Consider the following 18,212-nt stretch of genomic DNA (forward strand, 5'->3'; position numbering starts at 1 on the left):
CCAGCATATAAAAATGATATTAAATATCAGTTCCCATCTAATAATAATATGGAATTTAGAACATAATTATTTCATATTTCTAAGGAGCATTAATTTTAAGTGTACCTTCTGCCTTATATAAACTTACAGAGAAATTAATGGAATATATGTTTCATTTCCCATCTAATTATTTTATCCTGGTTTCTAATAATCATTTCCCCATAAATATTTTTTTAATGGTAGCCAAAGAAAAATTTGTCAGAGAGTAGAAGATGGGGTAGATTTGCTCTTTGTTGCCCTAGAATAAGATGAAGATGGATGAGAGCATGTCCTACAAATGGATAGATCCGACCTACAATTAGAGCCCTTCTATAATAAAGAGTGGTTGAATAACAGAGAAGTCTATCTGCACGATGGTGAGTGTAGCCCATAGGATATATTCAAGAAGAGGCTGGGATGTGCTTCTCTTAAGGCCTCAATAGGAATTAGTCTAGCAGACATCAGATACCTCTTTCAAGTTCATTATCAAATTATTAAAGATTAACAAACGTGAAAAAATGTTTACTCTCACAAATAATTAAAAAATACAACATAAAACTGATAATTTATCAGAGTGGCAATTTTAAGACAATGACAACAGTCAATGTTGGTTCAGAGACAGCCATTTCCATATACTGCTGGTGGTAGAGGCTTCACATCATTGGAATGACAATTTAGCAAGACTCAGAGGCCTTTAAAACTTTGACTCAGCAACCCCGATTCAAAGAATTTATTGTAATGATGAATTCAGTCAGGTACTCTTAACACGTGTGCATGAAGGTATTTAAATAAATGTTTCTCAGTTAAAATTTGTAAACAGTTTAAATATTTTAAAAGAAGAGAATGTTTAAAAAGCTACGTGATAAATTCCTAAGAGGCCATTACGAGTACTGATGTCTGTAGATACTCATATTAAATAACTCGGAAGTGTGCTGGCTGTATGTTTTTAAGCAGTAAAACAGTTTATAAACTGTGTGTATTATATGCTCACGTTTATAAAATGTATATTTGTTTATTTGTATAAGCATGCTCAGAACAAGACCTGAAGAGTGAAATGCCTCAGTGTTATTGGTGGTTTTGCTGCTAATGATTTCTTTTCATCTTTTTCTTCTCGCTTATCTGTATTTCTAATTTTTCTCCTAATGAACATGTATTATTTTCATAATAAAGAAATACTCTAAGGTTATATTGTCTAAATTATTCATTTTATCTACAGTTTTTCTAGATTAGAGTAATTTTGTGTGAATCCAGAAACCAAATATTGCCATAGATTAAGAAAAATGCATGTCCACTGTGGTTTTTGTTCCCCCATTTACTTTTTTCAGTTATTTCTTTTTTTCCCCATTTTCTAGCGGTAATATGACTTTTGCAGAACCTACAGAAGGAGAAAAATCTATTTCTTTGTGTCAATTTTAAACTCAGCATTAGGACTTCCTATTTTCTCTTAAATTCTGTATTCATCTGCATATCCCCAGGACTTAAATTGAAGACGACATTTTACCACCTACCTACTTCTCACACACAATATTATAAAATACCTTAAGCACTATGAAAACCTGGTATTTATGTATAAGACAGAACATCATAAACGCCAAGCTTTTTATCCTGGAAAGAGAATCTTAGGAGTTAAGGTGAGAACATGGCTTTAAATTATTAAAATTTTCCTTCATTTTTCACGCTTCTTTCATTTTCTATTGGCTTTTTTCTTTTTTCACCTCTGTCTTTCTTACTCTTCCTCCCCCTCCATTTGAACATCCCTCCACCCTCATACACACACCAAATGTGCTTTTCCCCTTTTAGTCTCTCTAAATTCTTTCACATATTTAGTTTTCTTTCATACTTTTACATATGGACAAGAAATGGCATGGTTTTCTCCTTGGATTTCCTAATCTGATTAGAAATAGGGCACATTCTTCAGAATAATATTTTCTTAGGGAAAAGGTGATCTGTAATCTCTTCAGTACTGGATGGAGGCCACAAAGGACATTCTACAGCTGACAATTGTATTTCATTTGTAGGTTTTCTCCATAGGATTCATGGACATGCTTCTGGGAGAAGTGAGGGCTGTACCTGCCAAGTCAATTCTGAGGATACGTTTTTAACCTTTTCTTTTCAATTAGTTCAGAAATTCCAAAATGATATCATTCCGTTCTATCTCATTATTACGAAGTCATAAAATTTATTTCAATTCACTCATTTGAATTAAAGGCAGAAATTTTAAACATCACAGGTAATTTTGGATGTGTTGTCACTTGAAAAGATGCAGTAAACAGAGATAACTTTGCTTTTTACTGCCGTGAACATCTCCCAAGGCCCACAGAAATGTATAAAGAAGGTGAGACGATCACTCTGCTGTAGTCTTATTTCCTCTGGCAGAAAGCAAAGCTCTAGTTTTAAGAGAAATCTGTGAATTTAAGAACCTATACATCAGCACTAATTTTCAGAAGACAAGTAAAGTGTCATGGAACAATAGGAAATGAAATAAGATGGATAGAAGTCAGGAAAGAAGTCAACAGTTTAAAGTGCCAATTTTTAAATCTAAGGAAAGGCTAATTTTAAAAAAAAAGAATAACTGAGATTGTCATAAGGAATGGGAAATTAGTATCTTGGCTGAAATACTCAAACAGGAATCTGTGACACTTGCATTCACTCTTCTAGGAGTGTCACAGGAAGAGAAACAATGATCAATCTGTGTTACCCTGGGGTAACTTTATCTCCTGATCTGTACAATTGAGTTGGGTGGCTGGGTGGGGGCATTTTATCGTACAGCAAGTCTTTCCATTCTCAGCACTCTATTCTCGTACAGGGTCGGTCATGCCGTATTTCTAAATTGAAAGATTCTTCTGCCTGAAAGTAAAATGCCACTTGACATTTCAGCAAGCCATAATTCAAGGAAATGGAAGAACAAATACCAAAAGGTAATTTAGTGTAACAGGATGTTTAAAGGGGAATTTTTTTTTCTCCCCTACCTCGTCATCAGAGGTCCAAAAAGTCTGAAAGCAAAATAATTAATTAATTAAGAGGTAAAAAGTATTCCCACATTCCAAAGTGAGGTGCTAGATCGATTCCTTGCGCAGGCCCACTTAGTCAAGGAGGTAGCATCTTGTGACGCTCAGGCCAGCCACCCCTCTAGGATAGAAACAGACTAAGGGTGCAGCAATCCTAAGAGAGGACTGCACTGGAGAGAGTCGTAGGTGTGCACTGAGAACCACTCCCACGGGAGAGGAGGAATGCTTCCCCCTCAGTTCTAGCTCCTGTTCACATAAACCAGGCAAAGAGTTTAACACATGCCCCCTGGGGTAACCATTAGAGGGACACAGTGAACCAGTGACTCGTTAATAACTGCAAAAGTCTACTGTGGTTGAAAGTACCCCGGTGAGCAGGGGGAGAAGGGGTAGTTGTGGAGCAATTGGTGTGGCAAGGACGTGTGAGCTTCCTATTGGTCAAGCAGAAGTTAACCCAAGAGAAGCTGTGCAAGAGGCGAGGCTGCCAGTGTGAGGGGACTGGAACAGAAAAACCCCAACTGGTGGGTTTGAGCCCCAAGAGTTTAGCCAAAGAGTGCATTAATTTCGAAAGGTGCAATGCAGAGGTCTCTGCATGGTGTCATCAGAGAACCCTCAACTGTACTCCCTTAATGTAAACTACGGACTTTAGTTAATAATAAAGTATCAATATTGGTTCATCAATCGTAACAAATGTACCACACTAATGTTTGACACTGTGGGGGATAGGCGTGGGGTATGTAGGAATTCTCTGTGCTTTCTATGCAATTTTTCTGTAGACCTTAAAAAAAGTAATATAGGCACATGGTAATAAAAATGCCAATTGTATCAAAGAAAATACAATGAACAAAATTGTTTTCTCAAAAGATTGTTTAATATGAAAGGCGAAATTATGAGAGCATGAGTTAGCAAGAATATAGGAAACAAAAGAAACAATTAAAACTGCCTGGCATTAGAGTTAGAGGAATGTAAGAATGGGATCCATCAGAGTGGCATGAAAAGAAGAAATGGCTGAACAACAGGAAGGAAAGGCTAGAAGTCATAAAAGGAGAGTGATATCCAATAGTCAAAGTCAAGCTCTTTGAACTTCTGACATATAAACCTCTGTGTGCCTTACCAAAACCAGGAGTAAAATCTGACATACATTCGAAGATGGACAGGTAACTAGCTAGGTAGATACATACATACACATATACACACATATATTGCTTTTGAAGAAAGGGGTTAATTTCCAAAATTAGGTTGATGATGGAGTAGAAACAAAAGACTAGAAGACGCAGAATAGAAGTCAAGCCTTCAACAGACAAGAAGTAAGAATCAGATATCACCCTGAGAACATACGTTCTCCCCTTGCTACACACACATACCTACCAATAACCTAAATGTTAGCAAAATCTTGAGGTAGTCATTGAACATTCCACAAAGCACAGAAGGAATTTGGGGCCAATTTCACTCTTTACAGGTAAGATGTACTTACTTGTATGTTGACTCTCTGTTTTTCTTATCAAGTAGCGAATGCTTTGATGGGTCTAACCATGATTCCTCCTTATAAAGCAAAGGAATTTCCTTTATGCTTTTCTCTTGAATCTTATCTTCCATTAAATTAGTATTGCTTTTAGGAAGGGAAAAACAGTTCTCAAGTTGCCAATGCTTTGCCTGAAAAAACAGAGATTTACTTTCATAAAATGTATTTTCCTTGAACATTTATATGTGTCTAACATGTGCTAGATTATTAATTGAAGTCCTGGGGACACCAGAAATGAAGATGGTATGGTTCCCGAACTCAAGGAGCTTACAGTCTTCTAAGGGAGATGGGACGTATACATGTAACTTTAATAAAGTTAGAAAGGGATGTATCATAAGAAACAAACAGATATTTTCTGAAGAGATAATAATGAACTGCAAAAAAAGAAATTAACACTCCCACTTTAAAATCCTGTATAGCAAGATGTATATTAACTAGAAAGAAAAACAAAGCTTTTGTTGAAGAACTGTCGGAATTTTTCATACTACTACTTTCTTTGCATCTTCCCCTCCCAAAATCTCAAAAGCCAGTCCAATTACTGAGTACTTTTTCCTAGAAAAATGTATGTGTTACATGATAGTTTTCACAGATCTTGGCCGCAGCTCTTAATGTGTATCCATCTAGCGAGAGCTCCCCATTGACAATTTATGTTTTAAATACAGAAGCAATTTCCTTGTCTTCTATTTGTTCACACTGTATCCACAGGAATGCAGCAGGGAACACAGGCTGTGTGATATGAGGGAACATTAGGGGTCCCCAGCATATCTGACTGGCCTACGAATGATCAACCTTTGTCAGAGGATTTACAAAGTAAAATGCCTACAGGGGTCAGGAAGGCAGCGTCAATGAATGAATCAAGTCTCATATAAGATGATAAATAGCAAATGAAAGTCAGCCTCAGTGTTCATAGGCAAAAGGGAAAGAAAGGTGGCATTACACCGACTTAGAGGGAACCCATTTTCCATAAAGGGGGCCATAGCTACTCTCAGGGAATGACATGTTCTTTTCCAAGAGAAGCAAGAAATTTGGATCTTATATGAAACCTCTTAATGTTTAAATGTGGGCAACTAAATCAAATTTTAAACACTGGGTGAATAGGCTCAATCAAAGTCACTGGCCATCAACGCAATCAGCTGAGGAGGGGTGCCAGTACACACTCTGCCCAACACAACAGCGGTTAGTGCTGAGATGGACACTGAAGAAGCACAAGCATCATCTAATTTCTTTTTATACCACAGTCATCTGACAGTTTCCTGGGATAAATGTATCTCCACAGATAAACCATCCCTACCCCTATCTCTCCAACTCTAGAAATAGACATAGCACACCACATACTTTTAAAAATCTAACTTGAAAACCAACCTCAGATCAATAGCTATGCTATAAAACTGATTCACAGTTATTTTTTTTTAAAAACTTCTTTTTTGAAATATACTGAATCACACTGCACTAAATTTTGAATACGTTAATCAGACTGAATGTGATTGGAAAATGAAGGCTTAGTGTAGGAAATTGAAATATATGATTGCTTTTCCTTTTGTTTTTGTAACTGCTAGAACAGAATTAATTCCACGAAAAGACAAATGCAACATTCAGATGTAGGTCAAAAGTCACTACACTGTACAAATCAAGCTGGTTCAGGAAAAATTGCTATATTTAAGAATTGAGTCTCTTCTTATCTCTCTGTTTCCGTCTGCCTCCCATATCTTTCTGTTCTTTCTGTGAAAGGGTGTCTCTTCTCACACTATGAGAAGGACATTCACTGTTACTTCTTTCCAGTATCTGCTAATTTTCTCTCTTTCTTCCTCCCCTCCTCTCCATTGCCCTCCCCTCCCACTGCCTCCCGTGGCCCTTGGAACTAGCAGCACCCATATCCAAGACAGCTTGACAAAAGCGGGTTCTTAAAAAAAATTTAAAGCTCAAGCAGAAGGGACTAGAAAACCCAGCTGTCCCCCGCTTTGCCCGCCTTTATTTTCTAAAACTACCCAGCTCTGGTGGCTCTTTTCCTATCTCGAACAGAAGGGAAAAAAACCAAACTATTTTCACGCAGGCTATCTGAGGCTGAGTCCTTTGAAATACAAAAGTAGAGATGTGGATGGACCTAGAGACTGTCATACAGAGTGAAGTAAGTCAGAAAGAGAAAAACAAATATCGTATATTAACGCATATACGTGGAACCTAGAAAAATGGGACAGAAGAACCAGTGTGCAGGGCAGAAATAGAGACACAGATGTAGAGAACAAACGTATGGACACCAAAGGGGGAAAGTGGCAGGGGCGGGGGGCGGTGGTGGGATGAATTGGGAGATTTTGATTGATATATATACACTAATATATATAAAATGGATAACTAAAAAGAACATGCTGTATAAAAAAAAATAAAATTCAAAAAAAAAAACTTTACAAAATAACTAAGGAAAACTATCAAGGGTATAAAATGAACAGTTTTACTAGCACATATTTCTTAATTAAAATAAAATTGCAGTACAGATTGTGTTTGGTGGACACAGTTTATATGGCACCCATACCTAGAACAGCCCTATTTCTTGCTTCAGCGCCATCTAAAGGACTTATACTCCAGATAACACCCGCTTGAAGACACTCTTTTTTTCTGCACCTCATCTCACCAGAGCCCATGTGGCATGGCCATATAACAATGTCAGCATTGCATTAACTTCTCCAACTGCCAGAAGCAGCTGTTCAGCTCCTTTCATGTTCAGAATGCCAGCTTTGCCCCACGCTGTCTCATCACACCTGCCCACACACTGATTTGAGTTCCCACCCAGACACTCTTTTTCCTGAGAAAAGTCTAGCACTTGCCTTATTTACAGAGCAGAAGAGGCTGTACAGCTCTTGGAGACTTCCGCATTACCCAGCCCAAAACGGTCCACCTGCCCAATTTACCATCATTTTCTGATTTACCATCACCCTCCATGTCCTAAAGGGCTGTACAGAATTCTGTCAGCACAGGTTGATATCCTCAAGCCGACCTCACAAAGGGAGCAACGACAGACTTTGTCTTCCAGCATGAAGAGAATCGCCATACTCAGGGCATGAGAGTGGCACCTGAGGCTGCTAAATGGGGCCAAGTCAACCGGCCAGATAGAAACTGAGGTTCCAGGGTATGCTCACACCACCATGTCTGAACAGTGCTGGTTGAAACAGATCGGGTTGATATTTTGTCCCCCAAAGTACAAAGGGAACAGGAGCTGAGTTCCCATGAAAATAAACGGAAAAAAGAAAAGAAATGTGAGACAATTAATATTTTCTTTCTACTATTTTTTTATAAGCAGGTATAAATCAGAGCTTAGTTTCATGGGAGGAAGGGGTTAAAAGCATGAGCTCTGAGATGAGCCAGCTTGAGTCAAACGCCAAACTCTACCACTTATTAGCTTCTGTGAGCCCAGGCAATTTATTCAAACTCTCTGTGCTTCTGTTTCCCCATCTATAAAATGGGAATAATGAGCATTCCTCCCTCATGGGATGGGCAATTGTGAAGATTACATGAAATTATTCATGTAGAGACCTTAGAACAGGAGAAACTCAGCAAACATTAGCAATTGTTATTTAGGCAGGAATAAATCAGACAATGAACAGAAAAGTTTGGTTTTTTTCTAAAATTTTCTATATTTGATTATTACCTGATTATTACTTGGCTGTCACAGTCATCTATCTGTTTAATAGTAATGCAGTAAATTTATCCACATTGTAGTATGTTTCTACTAAATTTTGAAATTGAAGGGATCCACTTATTTTGGAGGAGAAATTTTTCTCAGAAATCCTGGTACATTTTGAGCTGCGTAGAGTCCCCAAACTTTTCATGTCTCCAGTGTCCACCACTTGATGGAACTGCCTTGGTTAATAAGGGAGGCCTGGAGCTACAGTTCCAGAAATGGAAGTCAGTTCTTTCATGACTAATGAACTTTAATGGCCGATGAGATTCAAATGGAAATCAGGCCTAGCTCATAATAAATGTCAAGTAAATATTAGAATAATAAAAAAACGATATTTCTACCTGACCAAAGATCTGGACAGGAGCACCACAGACATCAGTCACACAAATTCTGCGGTCTGCAGAGCAGAGAGAACCAATTAGCGGCCGCCCGGCTCACACATCTCTAAGGAACTCATCCAGTCTTCATGAGGTCGGAACGATCTTATCAGAGTTGGGGCCTCTGTGAGTTTGTTCTTACTGGAATTAAGACAGTACTCCTGAATGAACAGAAATGCCAGAATTCTAAAATGTCCAAATATTAAATGATTGCAGTGATGGAACACTTTTTTTTAAAGTCTGATTCGGAAATTGAAAAAGGTACATTTGGGAACAGCAATCTGTGATACAAATGCAAAAGAACAGCTCATGATAACAGAGGTTAGGAAAATGGTATTAACATTCAAAAAAAGGTTTCTAACTGATTTAACTAACTTGAGAAGTGGAAAGAAAGAAAGGAGGGGAAGGGGGAGGATGGAAAGAAAAAAAATCAACAGTAAAATCAGCTATTTGATGAAATTGATGAACTTTATCATGTATATAGGTCATCACATATTATACTATTTTATAGTATTATTAGAAAATTGAGCAGGTAATCAGTGACACAAAAATCCCAAACTAACTCAGGATGGCAATAATGTTAGATGAAAGGCCAGGACTCTATTAAATTATGTTTATGGTCTCATTTCAAATAAGGCATATCTTAACTGTTTATTCTCAAACAATGCGTGGTACATTACTGACAACACTGCATTCCTAAATTGGGGGATTGACTTGACGATATATTAACAGAGGATTTTCAATATTGAGAAAAATCTGTTTTTCCCCATGAATTATTTAAAAAAAGTCTGATCAATACATATGTTTTCTTTAAAATACTCAGATTGATTGTGTCTTCCTTTATCTAGAAAACAGACAAGACCTGATTCATAGTTATCTGCAACAAAAGGCAATCAAAAATAATAAAGATAATGTTAGAATTTTTTCAATGTACCTCTGTATTCCAGATTTTCAAACACCCCTCAAGATCTCCTGCGGCGAGGTATCAATTTGACTTATCAGTAGACACAATAATGGAACCAACAACATTATGAGCCAAAAATTCAGCCAGAATGTGCTTCTTAAATGTATCCCAGAACCTGACATACCCAGATCCTCCACATGACACCAGGTTGGCTCCCCCTAATATGTAAGAGAACCCCTAATTAGGAAACTACAAACACAAGAAACATCTTCCTCACTGGTTTGCCCTGTAGGAAGCATATGGATGTTGGAGAGGTGAGTAGCCCCAAAATCAACTACGAGCACTCTGATTCTCTCAAATATAAACTGGAAAAAGCCTTATGATACCTTCACTGGTTTTTGTTGAATATTAAATGAGATAGGATGTGTAAGATGTTCCATTAAATCTAGTTACCACTACTTCATTCATTATTTTGATATTATTTGGGTTTTCAATTTTGATAGAAGTAATCTGTTACTTCAAAAATACTAATTTCAACATTATGATAATATTCCAATTATCCAAACACATCCAAATAGATCCAATATATCCAAATATATCCAATATTCCAAACACATCTTTCTTAATTACCCATTGGACACGTATACCAAAGAAGTAAAATTCCTCTTGCACAGAGCTGGATGCATATACGTAGTTATAGCAGCATAGCTATTGATTCCTCTATGTAGCTGTATGCTTTGAATTCTACTTATGAGCTTGTTTTTTAATCTTTCATCAAGAATTCATTGTAAGTCCTTATGGAACACTTTCTTGGTTCATAGGCCTAGAATTAACTTTTTCATTTTCCATTTTTATATGCTTGTAGAAGCACTTTACCTAAATTATTCTTCTGTGGCAAAGTTCCTATTATTATTTGATAAATCTGTAGAAGACTTCCAATTTGCTTCACAAGTGTGCTGCCTATTAACAATCATATCTGTTCAAGGTAGAAATAATGGTACGTAGCCGCTTCAGTGGAAACAATTTGGGAATACTGATAACAGCAAGAAGAATTAGTGTTGAGAGCAATTTCAGGATAATAGTTCATTTTGTAAGTATAAGTGCATCCTGGAAAATAGAGAGTTTTAGAATCTAACTGTTTCAAGGTCTATTCTAAATATTTCACAATGGTTCTAAAACTCTATAAGGGTATACCTTTATTGACTTTTAATGCAGAAAAATTATATAAGAAAATCATGCAGATTTTCCATCTGCAAATTGAATATGAGAAAGTGAATGTGGAAAACATGGTTCAGATATGTTTCTTTTTTCAATCATATAACATATATATGTCTAGATTCCTAATGTTAAGGAAAAATATTTCTAAAATTAAAAAATTACTTTTTTAGGTGAAAGGTCAAAACTATGCATTGTTCTCAGGAGCAGATTTTTACTTTGGGAGCATGTAGGCTGCATCAACACCACACTAACACAGCCAATGAAGACAAAGGGGAAATTAAGCAAATAGTTATTTAATCTATTATAATATCAAATAACTATGGTAAATCATATGTTAGCATACATCTTAGAAGAAGCTCTAACCAGAACTCTGACTTATTCTGGAAAGGATTCGTAGTTAGTAAAGACACCCAAGGCATTACCCATAGCCCCCCACCAAAAAAATTAAGACAAAGAGCAGGCAGCTCTCTTGATCAGCAGTTAGCAGCAGCTATTTCAAATTTTGCTATTGCCCCCAATCTCCAAGTTTCTCACTATTTTCTCATAGCCCATTTTGATAATAAGTGCCAGTGTGGTCATCTCAAGACTCAACCCTTCTACCCCATGTAGACCTAAGCTTTGGCTCATATATTTGGAACATGTTTCTTGCTGTGCCCTCTACCCTACCAAATCTCTACGCCACGGCTACAACACCAATTCTGATTGTTGCCCAGAGTTTTTCTCACTCTGATCCTGACATACGCAGCACTGTATAAATTGCTTGTGGGGTCTGGTCTAGCTCCTGCTCCCGGACCCATCCTCCTGAATCCTAACCTCGTCTACCATGGCCTGTGGCTTCCTGTGACCTGGTGCTGGCTGTTCGCTAGACGCAGTCGAACTCTACAAGACCTCGATCGGATTAGACTGAACTTTCTTTATTGTTCCCTGCTCCAACACTTGACAATATATCAAAGCAGTCTACAGTCAAAATATAAATATATATTTTACCTGTGGCTGCAATGCTTTTTCTTGCTTCAAGGAAGCAAAGCCTCATAACAGCATTATTGCACTCAGTGTCGGTCTCAAAGGAACAGGCTCCCAGAGTAGCCTGGTCAGCCGTGGGGTGGGTGGGGCAGCTCTTCCCAGCACCAGGAAGCTTTTGAGGCTCTATATCTGAGATGGAGAGAAGCCAGGTGTCTTAATCAACAGATATATGCTTTTCAAACAAAACACTTATGAAAAACAATAGGCTCACCCCCATCACAGCCTCCAAAGACTCCAGCAAATCTCACAATAGGTTTCCAGTCAACATCCACGGAGCCTTCACTGTTCACTTCCTCAACCCCAACTTCAAGGATTGCTTGATTCCATTTTATTTCTCATACTCCATACAAGCTTACTGTGTTTTCCCTTGATGTGAATTAATAGGGACTTCATTTTATAGCTAACACCTTAGAGATCCTGATACGTTCAAGACAAATGTGATTTTAATATCATGGCATTTTCAGCTTATTAATCATTAATATTAAGCTTGCAAATAATTTGATGAACATGAGATATGACTATGTAATGTATTTCAATGATCATTCTTAAGCAATATTATTTTAGTGAGTTACCCTGGAAAGGATATTCCTAATGGTGCTTCAATTATCTAATGATATCATCTCCAAGCCACACTAATAAAAACTGGGGATATTCATCTCAGAATCTATAAATAGTCTGCACACAGTTATGAGAAACCTATACAGAGGTGTCTTCAAAATTTCAAAGCAAGAAATCTATAGCAGTGCCTCTTGTGTCTTTTATAAATTTGACATTATCTGCTTTTCTTTCCTATCTGTCTGGCTGTTTTTAATCATAGTCACAATTAGGTTCGCTATCAGAACAAGACTGTGCTCTCCTGAGGACTAAGGCAGACAAAGAGGCAAAATTACACCCTCTCCATGGAGGGTTCAGATGAACCCTCATGATTAGCTCTTTGTACATAAGGCAGGTCAGAGTTTTGTGCCTGCAGCCAAGTAAACTCTAAATCTCTTAAGTTAGTCATCTTCCTCCTAAAAAATTACTCCCTTAGCTTTCCACACATACACACAAAAGCTGTATCTGATGACCAGTCCTTTCATAAGGTCTAACTCAGCCTCTGTGAGTTTATCCAGTTGAGACAACAGAAACTCACCGGGCCATGAGGAATGACATATTCATTACCCAAATAAGTTAGTCTAAGGAAAAACCTTTAGTATCTAAAGAAACTAAAATAAAATGTAAAAGGCAATTGTCAAGACATTTTGCTTAAGTATAAAATATTCATCTGCTATGCTAAACTCCCATAAAATACAATTTACTCCCATCTCATGCTCCTCACAGGTTTCTAAAGCAAGAAATAACTTAAGATTTCCAGGTGGTGTAATATTTAATACAAGCTCTAGATTGAGCCTGAGCAGCCTATCAAGTGAACACGAATTCCCATTTTCCTACCAAGGAGTGCCCAAGGTTCAGCCAAAGGCAATCTGGCGAGGTTTATTGGCAAAAAATAAACTAGATAAAAATGAGAGGCCTGCTCCCTGCTGTCAGTAATTCAGAAACGCTGATGTAGCATAAAGAGAAGGAACGGCAAGCCATGGAGAATTTGCTAAGCCAAGTAAATCTCAAGGTTCTTTTTAGTCACTTTGACGAGACAACGATATCACTAATCCCTTGTGCTTATAGCCAATCATCTATAATTTAGGAGCAAGCTGCAGCAGGTCCATGAACAAACAACAAACAGCTTACTGTGGCTGAACTCAGCCACATTATTTTAGTTGCAAACTTAACGCTCACCCGATTTTGATTTTAGCAGCTGCTGATAAGCAGGGTGAAGGACATAGTGAGCATTTTCTGTGCTATTGTTCCACAGAACAGTTTCTCCATCATAACTCCCTATTATGAGCCAAGACAGAGAACAGAAATTGCCAGAAAGTTAGATAGAAAATATGAACAACAGCAATTAGAAGAAATCATTATCGAAATAACTTACATGGAATCTGGCACTTCGTAAGTTCTCACTATGTATTTGGAGACATGAATGAATAGTAATTACTAGTGTTTTTATTAAACTTTAGAACTTAGAAACTTCATGAAATATCTGTTCAGTAAGTGTGATAGAAATTATTGTTATATCTTTTTCATTTTATAGTAATAAAGCAGTCAGAATAAAAGCTTTGTAATGAAACAGCTTGAGTCTGAGTCCTGGTTCTACCCACCTACTAGCTGTGTAACCTTGGGCAAGTTATTTAACTTTACTTGATGCCACAAGTTCCTCACCTATAAAACTTGGTTAATAATTTTATTTTTTTCATAGGGCTGCTGTGAAGAATGAAAAGCACTTAGTGCCTAGCATATTACAAATACTGAAAAAGTGTTAATAATTTTTATCATATTTGTTTATTATTGAGTGAGGGCAAACCAATTAAGTCCTTCTGGGTTTCTGTTTCCTACATTCTTCGTGTGTGTGTGTGTGTGTGTGTGTGTGTGTGTGTCTGCGCGTGTGTGTTCTTTTCTTTTAATTGAAGTATAGTTGATGTGTGTATGTTCTTTCAGTTCCTTCTCTTTTATGTCCTTTATTGAATGTTGCTTTCTCCAATCTTAAAACTTCCCCTACACAAAGTCCTTCCCTATTGCTCATTACAGAAAACATAGAAAAGCCCAAATAGCGAGGCTAAGTCTGACCAAGCCTGTCCTGGGAGGAGCAGTGCATGCCCAGACCACTGCTCGCAGCAGCCCAGTGAGGAAAGCTCCCTAGTGAGCAGAGTGCCAACATCAAGTGGAGAGCAGAAGACAAGAGCTGAGTGGGCTGTACTGATGGTGTCTTTCTTGGGATTTGGAGAGAGAAGAGAGTAATACATGCTGAACTCTGCATTGTCCTGGAGAGGGCGCCTGTGTAGCTCACAAACTGCCCGAGGATGATGGGTTTCCATGGATTAGCTGTCCGTGGGAGTAGACTTCCAGCAGCTACATAGCAAATTCAACTGCAGAGTTGGCCCCCCCAGAAGATAATCAGGTAAGTTCTGAAAACAATGAAACTTTAAGTGTAGATAGAGCAGGAAACCTTGTATTGTAACACTTCATAGATATCCAAGCTCTTTTCCTGTAATTTTTCATTCCTCTTAATTGATGACATTTTTGGTTCTATAAAAAAAAATTAGTCTGTCAAAATACAGACTTGATAATTTCATGGTGCAATCTGTCTTTATAAATTGGTTTCTTTGGCTGGAAATGATTCAGCAATTTCTGATCCTCTTTAATATGTCACGTCAAAGTATGCCTGTAGATCTTTTCAAGAGCTTGGATTTATAGACGTTTCATGAGACCAGTCTTTAACCAATGTTATTTAGACTAAATTGTGCCAAAGGGTTAATGTGTTCCCATTATAAAATATCTGAGTGCCACGGAAGTGTGATTAGTACCCAACAGCCCTAAGGCTGCTCCTCAAAAAAGGACAATGAAAATAAAAGCTTGTATTTACTGATGAGCTTATTGTGAGCGCTGGGTTAAACCCTTACACAGATTATCTTGTGCAATCTTCACTATAAACCAAGATACTGATATATTATTATTAATCAGAAAAAATTATAATTTAGAGTTTAAATAACTTGCTCAATATGAGGTAGTGGCAAGTGGTGGAACCAGGATCTGAAGCCAGGTAGCCAAGCTCAGGAGCTGATGGTCATAACCATTATCACCCAGCCCTAGAAATAAGGACCAAGAGTATCTCTAAGGGCAAGGACTGCTTCTTTAAGAAATCTTTTCAGTTTGCAGTTGAGAAAAGGCTTTTTCAAAGTGAGTGAGGCAAAAAAAATACAATTTTCACAACTGATTGTCAAGTGAAGGTTCAAGTAACCTGTAACAAGAATTTGTGGAGGTAAAAATGCAGTACGTAAGATATCATTACGGTGTGTACTCCTCCCTTCCATTCTTCAGGCTGGATGAAAAACTGCTTGAAGTTTTTACTTAGAGTAAAACAGACTAATAGCCCTAGTAAAAAAGGATATAGCATTTAGCTGTGGATGGATATAAAAGTGATACAGATATTGAGTAGCCGTCATGCACTTCGATGGTGTGATTTGAGAGGTCTGAAAGATGCTGCTGCCCAAATTTTATCCCTACTTGTCATCCATAAGGCTGAATTCCCACACTGAACTTGCTTTTGGATGCTCTCCTGAATTGTCTGGTAAATTATAAATAGTTAATATCAGAAGGTTAATCTTCCTTTCATAATCATTAAACCAACCATGTATGCATTTATCAGATTAATTATCCACAACCAAGACCCTAGAACAAAATTTCTCCAACATGGAACCACCAAAAGGTTTTTGACAGTAACAATAAAAAAGGGTAGAGTCTGTGGGTCCTTTTTCATACAGTATCTTGAGGAACTATATTTGTGGAACACTTGAAAATGCCACTTCAAAGAAATGGGATGGAGGACAGATATGTTTTCAACAGAAACAGTAGTTTTTAAAAGGTCAGTATTCTGGGGCACTTCTGGTGAATTTGAGGACAGACCAGAAAAGACAGAGAATGAAATGTCTTGTGCCTGGTAGGGAAGGGAGGAGGCTAAAGTTAAATTTGGGGGGCATCAAAATATGGGGCCACCCTGTTTCCTCTTGATTGCAGCTCTGGCTCCCAGACTCTGGTAAGCCTCTCCCTCCTTCTAGAGCCAGACACATTTCAAAGCAGCATTTGTAATCCCAGGCTTGGTGTCTCCACCCACGTTCTCGCTTCACCTTTCTGAAATCCTGCTTTCGATTCTGCCCATGCTAAAGGTCTCCCAATTGCCCTGCCAGTGTAACTAACTCCTCACCCTCTGATGGATGTGAGTTTGTTCCTGGAAACTCTTGTTTCCAAACGCCCTGCTTCTCTTCCTGCCTCCCCAACCTTTCATTCTTTGTACTCTACTTAACCTCCCTTTTCTCTATTTCTCTTGTGAATATGGACATTACTTACTGTCATTCCTCCACTCCCCTCTCACTGCTCAAAAGGGCTTGTTCAGAGATTTTGTATACCACCGTAATTTCCAATCTCACTTCTGTACAAATGGCTCTTAAATTTGTCTACATTTAGAACTTTTTCCAGTGTTGAGTCGTTTCCACTTGACAGCTGACAGTTCCATTATAGTTTCCATCAGCAACATATCGAAAATCCAAACTTTTCATCTTCACTCCACAGGAGGACTCCCTAAATTCCCAAAATTGGTTAACAGACCAGAATTCCAACTTCCTGAATGTCTTTCTCTTCCCTAGTCAAATAAAATACTCAGATTCTTCCTCTGTGATATGTTACATATTCATTCCTTCCTTTTTATTTTAAATAACCATTGACAGCTTCCTAGCTCAGCACTCACTAGCTCATGGTTGAAAATTTTTAATAGCCTCTTAACCCATTTCACTGTTTCTAGGCTACCCACCTCTGGTACATTCTTCATCCTGCAAACAGATTAATCATTCCATTCAGGAGCTCTTAATATACCTTCATTCTACAAGCATTTCTTTTCTCCTTGGAAGTCCCTGTTCATGGTGCTGCAGGGGACAGAGCCATGAACATAAAGTGACTAAAATGTAAAGTGAAATGTGCTAAGTGTCAAGGAAGTACTGACCAACTGCCATGGAAATCCAGGTATAGAAATCACAGAAGGCTGAGTGAAGGGGTTATTTTTGAGCTGGACCATAACGGATGGGTAAGATTTGGAAGAGGAAGTCACTCTAGGCAGAGTGGGGAAACAGCATGATCAAAAGGTAAGGCTAAGGCCCTGTTAAAAACCATTTCTTAGTTTTTTCCATTTCCTACATGACAAAATTCAAATGTCTGGGGGCCTGTTATTCAAGATCTAATAATATTTGGATCCAATCAACTTATTTAGAGTTTTTCCCTCTATCCTTCTATCCTTGGTTTTCAAAGTAAAATGTGAATGTCCAGCTATTTGAGAGGGCTACTAGAAGCCACAGGGTAAATATGGCATGCCTTCCTAAGTGTTCATTTTACTCAAAGGGTTTTAGGGAAAATATTTTTATATTAAAAATAAGGATAGGGCTTCCCTGGTGGCGCAGTGGTTGAGAATCTGCCTGCCAATGCAGGGGACACGGGTTCGAGCCCTGGTCTGGGAAAATCCCACATGCCACGGAGCAGCTGGGCCCGTGAGCCACAACTGCTGAGCCAGCGCGTCTGGAGCCTGTGCTCCGCAACAAGAGAGGCCGCGATAGTAAGAGGTCCACGCACCGCGATGAAGAGTGGCCCCCACTTGCCACAACTACAGAAAGCCCTCGCACAGAAACGAAGACCCAACACAGCCAAAAATAAATTAATTAATTAAAAAAAAAATAAGGATACATGAATTCATGAAATAGAATGTAAAATTCACTGGATTTTGTAGATAGAATGCAAGTTTTCAAATAACTTTCTTGCTTGCAGGAGCTGTTTTGAGCTGTTAGGAGTATTCAGAGGCTGTTTCTGAAGCACATCTCATGTTCAAGCCAAGCAATAC

At 38.0% G+C, this 18,212-nt stretch overlaps 1 protein-coding gene across 1 annotated transcript in view; it reads right to left on the bottom strand.

Moving 5' to 3' along the window:
• WDR49 (WD repeat domain 49) overlaps window positions 1-18,212 on the bottom strand; it is a 152,515-nt gene that overhangs the window by 24,060 nt on the left and 110,243 nt on the right. The window contains 10 exon segments of the mRNA XM_082459466.1: window positions 4,498-4,676; window positions 8,560-8,642; window positions 8,645-8,756; window positions 9,530-9,580; window positions 9,584-9,717; window positions 11,705-11,869; window positions 13,514-13,612; window positions 15,573-15,629; window positions 15,632-15,681; window positions 15,683-15,706. Of these exon segments, the coding sequence (XP_082315592.1) occupies window positions 4,498-4,676; window positions 8,560-8,642; window positions 8,645-8,756; window positions 9,530-9,580; window positions 9,584-9,717; window positions 11,705-11,869; window positions 13,514-13,612; window positions 15,573-15,629; window positions 15,632-15,681; window positions 15,683-15,706 (954 nt within the window).

Source organism: Balaenoptera physalus (assembly GCF_965194825.1).
Source record: "Balaenoptera physalus genome assembly, chromosome: 4".
Classification (NCBI taxonomy): Eukaryota; Metazoa; Chordata; class Mammalia; order Artiodactyla; family Balaenopteridae; genus Balaenoptera; species Balaenoptera physalus.